Consider the following 6,733-nt stretch of genomic DNA (forward strand, 5'->3'; position numbering starts at 1 on the left):
CTCTTTATCTCTCCCTTGAAGCTTTTCTTTCACACAGTCTGTCGGCACGCTTTGTGGTGTCCACATGGTTCTAAATCTAGTCGGCAGACACCGCTAAACAGCCTACCAGACCGCTTTGAGGCATCCGCATAGTCCTAAAGCACGCAAGGCATGTTTTTGTATTACAGTGCAACGATAAAACTGGGGGAGACTAAAATACTATTTCAGAATGTGTGTGTGTGTGGGGGGGGGGGTCATGTCCCAAGTGAAAGCTGCACCCCTGCCTAAAGGGCGCAAGATTTCTGGGACCATTCCTGGCAAGTGAGCTGCATCCCATATGCCTAAAATAATATTGTAACATTTGTTACTAATTTGTTATAACATATCAGTTCATTATAACTTGCATATGCAAGGAATGGTTCATTCAAGACTGTGCAATTCTATTAAAATAAAACACAACGTAGGGGGTGTGATACGGTCCCAAACAGGTGAAGTAGGTAAATTCCATTTAACTACGCAGCCTGGAGTTGATTATCTGTCTTTTATTATTGCTACTTGACATAGAAAACAAACTAACAAATGTGGTTGTAAAAATGTTTAATTCTGAAGAGAAAACCCATTGCCTTCTTATCTTATGCTCATCAACAAGAAGCAAAACTGAGTAACCCTACGTCCTCAGCACTGTTGATGAAACATCTGTAACTTTGTTGACTGGATATTATGTCAGAATATGTTTAGAGTTGTACACAATTTTTAGTCACTGTACAGTTAATACGATTTAGGTATAATGAAATCCCATAGAACATCATTGTACCAATCAGAATAGAAAACCTAAAAATCAATTTTATAATTACAGAGGTCATTGTACCAACACAACCCCCAGCAGCCACAACAACTTCAGCTGTGGATACAACAACAAAAGCTGTTCCTACATCAACCACAGCTGTTCCACAAACAACAACAGCTGCTCCCACAACAAACACAGCGATTCCACCAACAACCACAGCTGCTCCCACAACAACCACAGCTGCTGCCACAACAACCACAGCTGTTCCCACAACAACCACAACTGCTCCCATATCAACAACAGCTGCTCTCCCAACAACCACAGCCTCTCCAACAACAAACACAGCGGCTGCCACAACAACCACAGCTACTCCCACAACAACCACAACTGCTCCAACAACAACCACAGAATCTACCACAACAACCACAGTCGCTACTTCAAAAACCATAGAACCTCCCACAGCAACCACAGCTGCTCTCACAACAACCACATCTGCTCCCACAACAACCACAGCTGCTCACACAACAACCACAGCTGATCCCACAACAACCACAGCTGCTCTCACAACAACCACAGCTGCTCCCACAACAACCACATCTGCTCCAACAACAACCATACAAGCTCCAACGACAACTACAATTGAGGCTACAACAACCACAGATAATCCAACAACAACCACAACTGCTCCCACATCAACCACACCTTCTCCAACAACAACCACAGCTGCTCCCACAACAACCACATCCTTCCCCACAACACCCACATCTGCTCCCACAGCAACCACAGCTGCTTCAACAGCAACCACAGAATCTTCCACAACAACTACAGCTGCTCCACCAACAACCACAGCTGCTCCCACAACAACCACAGCTGCTCCCACAACAACCACAGAATCTCCCACAACAATCACAGTTGCTGCCACAACAACCACAGCTGTTCCCACAACAACCACAACTGCTCCCATATCAACAACAGCTGCTCTCCCAACAACCACAGCCTCTCCAACAACAAACACAGCGGCTGCCACAACAACCACAGCTACTCCCACAACAACCACAACTGCTCCACCAACAACCACAGAATCTACCACAACAACCACAGTCGCTACTTCAAAAACCATAGAACCTCCCACAGCAACCACAGCTGCTCTCACAACAACCACAGCTGCTCCCACAACAACCACAGCTGCTACAACAACAACCACAGAATCTACCACAACAACCACAACTGCTCCAACAACAACCACAGCTGCTCCCACAACAACCACAGCTGCTCCCACCACAACCACAGCTGCTCCCACCACAACCACAGCTGCTCCCACCACAACCACAGCTGCTCCCACAACAACCACAGCTGATCCCACAACAACCACAGCTGCTCTCACAACAACCACAGCTGCTCCCACAACAACCACAGCTGCTCACACAACAACTACAGCTGATCCCACAACAACCACAGCTGCTCTCACAACAACCACAGCTGCTCCCACAACAACCACATCTGCTCCAACAACAACCATACAAGCTCCAACGACAACTACAATTGAGGCTACAACAACCACAGATAATCCAACATCAACCACAACTGCTCCCACATCAACCACACCTTCTCCAACAACAACCACAGCTGCTCCCACAACAACCACATCCTTCCCCACAACACCCACATCTGCTCCCACAGCAACCACAGCTGCTTCAACAGCAACCACAGAATCTTCCACAACAACTACAGCTGCTCCACCAACAACCACAGCTGCTCCCACAACAACCACAGCTGCTCCCACAACAACCACAGAATCTCCCACAACAATCACAGTTGCTGCCACAACAAACACAGCTGTTCCCACAACAACCACAACTGCTCCCATATCAACAACAGCTGCTCTCCCAACAACCACAGCCTCTCCAACAACAAACACAGCGGCTGCCACAACAACCACAGCTACTCCCACAACAACCACAACTGCTCCACCAACAACCACAGAATCTACCACAACAACCACAGTCGCTACTTCAAAAACCATAGAACCTCCCACAGCAACCACAGCTGCTCTCACAACAACCACAGCTGCTTCAACAGCAACCACAGAATCTTTCTCAACAACTACAGCTGCTCCACCAACAACCACAGCTGCTCCCACAACAACCACAGCTGCTCCCACAACAACCACAGAATCTCCCACAACAATCACAGTTGCTGCCACAACAACCACAGCTGTTCCCACAACAACCACAACTGCTCCCATATCAACAACAGCTGCTCTCCCAACAACCACAGCCTCTCCAACAACAAACACAGCGGCTGCCACAACAACCACAGCTACTCCCACAACAACCACAACTGCTCCACCAACAACCACAGAATCTACCACAACAACCACAGTCGCTACTTCAAAAACCATAGAACCTCCCACAGCAACCACAGCTGCTCTCACAACAACCACAGCTGCTCCCACAACAACCACAGCTGCTACAACAACAACCACAGAATCTACCACAACAACCACAACTGCTCCAACAACAACCACAGCTGCTCCCACAACAACCACAGCTGCTCCCACCACAACCACAGCTGCTCCCACAACAACCACAGCTGATCCCACAACAACCACAGCTGCTCTCACAACAACCACAGCTGCTCCCACAACAACCACAGCTGCTCACACAACAACCACAGCTGATCCCACAACAACCACAGCTGCTCTCACAACAACCACAGCTGCTCCCACAACAACCACATCTGCTCCAACAACAACCATACAAGCTCCAACGACAACTAAAATTGAGGCTACAACAACCACAGATAATCCAACAACAACCACAACTGCTCCCACATCAACCACACCTTCTCCAACAACAACCACAGCTGCTCCCACAACAACCACATCCTTCCCCACAACACCCACATCTGCTCCCACAGCAACCACAGCTGCTTCAACAGCAACCACAGAATCTTCCACAACAACTACAGCTGCTCCACCAACAACCACAGCTGCTCCCACAACAACCACAGCTGCTCCCACAACAACCACAGAATCTCCCACAACAATCACAGTTGCTGCCACAACAACCACAGCTGTTCCCACAACAACCACAACTGCTCCCATATCAACAACAGCTGCTCTCCCAACAACCACAGCCTCTCCAACAACAAACACAGCGGTTGCCACAACAACCACAGCTACTCCCACAACAACCACAACTGCTCCACCAACAACCACAGAATCTACCACAACAACCACAGTCGCTACTTCAAAAACCATAGAACCTCCCACAGCAACCACAGCTGCTCTCACAACAACCACAGCTGCTCCCACAACAACCACAGCTGCTCCCACAACAACCACAGAATCTCCCACAACAATCACAGTTGCTGCCACAACAACCACAGCTGTTCCCACAACAACCACAACTGCTCCCATATCAACAACAGCTGCTCTCCCAACAACCACAGCCTCTCCAACAACAAACACAGCGGCTGCCACAACAACCACAGCTACTCCCACAACAACCACAACTGCTCCACCAACAACCACAGAATCTACCACAACAACCACAGTCGCTTCTTCAAAAACCATAGAACCTCCCACAGCAACCACAGCTGCTCTCACAACAACCACAGCTGCTCCCACAACAACCACAGCTGCTCCCACAACAACCACAGCTGATCCCACAACAACCACAGCTGCTCCCACAACAACCACAGCTGCTCCCACAACAACCGCAGCTGCTCCCACAACAATCACAGCTGATCCCACAACCACAGCTGCTCTCACAACAACCACAGCTGCTCCCACAACAACCACATCTGCTCCAACAACAACCATACAAGCTCCAACGACAACTACAATTGAGGCTACAACAACCACAGATAATCCAACAACAACCACAACTGCTCCCACATCAACCACACCTTCTCCAACAACAACCACAGCTGCTCCCACAACAACCACATCCTTCCCCACAACACCCACATCTGCTCCCACAGCAACCACAGCTGCTTCAACAGCAACCACAGAATCTTCCACAACAACTACAGCTGCTCCACCAACAACCACAGATGCTCCCACAACAACCACAGCTGCTCCCACAACAACCACAGAATCTCCCACAACAATCACAGTTGCTGCCACAACAACCACAGCTGTTCCCACAACAACCACAACTGCTCCCATATCAACAACAGCTGCTCTCCCAACAACCACAGCCTCTCCAACAACAAACACAGCGGCTGCCACAACAACCACAGCTACTCCCACAACAACCACAACTGCTCCACCAAAAACCACAGAATCTACCACAACAACCACAGTCGCTACTTCAAAAACCATAGAACCTCCCACAGCAACCACAGCTGCTCTCACAACAACCACAGCTGCTCCCACAACAACCACAGCTGCTCCCACAACAACCACAGAATCTCCCACAACAATCACAGTTGCTGCCACAACAACCACAGCTGTTCCCACAACAACCACAACTGCTCCCATATCAACAACAGCTGCTCTCCCAACAACCACAGCCTCTCCAACAACAAACACAGCGGCTGCCACAACAACCACAGCTACTCCCACAACAACCACAACTGCTCCACCAACAACCACAGAATCTACCACAACAACCACAGTTGCTTCTTCAAAAACCATAGAACCTCCCACAGCAACCACAGCTGCTCTCACAACAACCACAGCTGCTCCCACAACAACCACAGCTGCTCCCACAACAACCACAGCTGATCCCACAACAACCACAGCTGCTCCAACAACAACCACAGCTGCTCCCACTACAACCGCAGCTGCTCCCACAACAATCACAGCTGATCCCATATCAACAACAGCTGCTCTCCCAACAACCACAGTTGCTCCCACAACAAACACAGCGGCTCCCACAACAACCACAGCTACTCCCACAACAACCACAGCTGCTCCCACAACAACCACAGAATCTACCACAACAAACACAACTGCTCCAACAACAACCATAGCTGCTCCCACAACAACCACAGCTGCTCCCACCACAACCTCAGCTGCTCCCACAACAACCACAGCTGATCCCACAACAACCACAGCTGCTCTGATAACAACCACAGCTGCTCCCACAACAACCACAGCTGCTCCCACAACAACCACAGCTGATCCCACAACAACCACAGCTGCTCTCACAACAACCACAGCTGCTCCCACAACAACCACATCTGCTCCCACAACAACCATACAAGCTCCAACTACAACTACAATTGAGGCTACAACAACCACAGATAATCCAACAACAACCACAACTGCTCCCACATCAACCACACCTTCTCCAACATCAACCACAGCTGCTCCCACAACAACAACATCCTTCCCCACAACACCCACATCTGCTCCCACAGCAACCACAGCTGCTTCAACAGCAACCACAGAATCTTCCACAACAACTACAGCTGCTCCCACAACAACCACAGCTTCTCCCACAACAAACACACCGGCTCCCGAAACAACCATAGATGCTCCCAAAACAACCACAGCTGCTCCCACAACAATCCCAGCTGCTCCCACAACATCAACAGCTGATCGCACAACAACCACAGCTGTTCCCTCAACAACTACAGCTTCTCCAAAAACAACCACAACTGCTCCAACAACAACCACAGCTGCTCCCACAACAACCACAGCTGCTCCCACAACAACCACAGCTTCTCCCACAACAAACACACCGGCTCCCGAAACAACCACAGATGCTCCAACAACAACCACAGCTGCTCCCACAACAACCGCAGCTGCTCCCACAACAATCACATCTGATCCCATATCAACAACAGCTGCTCTCCCAACAACCACAGTTGCTCCCACAACAAACACAGCGGCTCCCACAACAACCACAGCTACTCCCACAACAACCACAGCTGCTACAACAACAACCACAGAATCTACCACAACAACCACAACTGCTCCAACAACAACCACAGCTGCTCCCACAACAACCA

The 6,733-nt window shown here is 49.7% G+C and overlaps 1 protein-coding gene across 1 annotated transcript; it reads left to right on the forward strand.

Moving 5' to 3' along the window:
- The first annotated feature begins 235 nt into the window (after positions 1 to 235).
- Positions 236 to 4,433, forward strand: LOC139419284 (probable cyclin-dependent serine/threonine-protein kinase DDB_G0292550). Its single transcript, XM_071169235.1, has 5 exons — positions 236 to 300; positions 2,393 to 3,147; positions 3,212 to 3,231; positions 3,464 to 3,528; positions 3,632 to 4,433. The coding sequence occupies exons 1-5, from the start codon at positions 236 to 238 to the stop codon at positions 4,431 to 4,433; spliced, it is 1,707 nt and encodes a 568-aa protein (XP_071025336.1).
- Positions 4,434 to 6,733: the final 2,300 nt, after the last annotated feature.

This window comes from Oncorhynchus clarkii, chromosome 10, assembly GCF_045791955.1.
Source record: "Oncorhynchus clarkii lewisi isolate Uvic-CL-2024 chromosome 10, UVic_Ocla_1.0, whole genome shotgun sequence".
NCBI classification, from domain to species: domain Eukaryota; kingdom Metazoa; phylum Chordata; class Actinopteri; order Salmoniformes; family Salmonidae; genus Oncorhynchus; species Oncorhynchus clarkii.

What these genes read in the sequence shown, in the direction of transcription:
- LOC139419284 (XM_071169235.1), top strand. Translation starts at nt 236, where the DNA reads ATGTCCCAAGTGAAAGCTGCACCCCTGCCTAAAGGGCGCAAGATTTCT. An exon ending in AATCTACCACAACAACCACA is followed by an intron (nt 3,148 to 3,211) that starts GTCGCTACTTCA and finishes CAACAACCACAG; the next exon opens with CTGCTCCCACAACAACCACA. An exon ending in CTCCAACAACAACCATACAA is followed by an intron (nt 3,529 to 3,631) that starts GCTCCAACGACA and finishes CAACAACCACAG; the next exon opens with CTGCTCCCACAACAACCACA.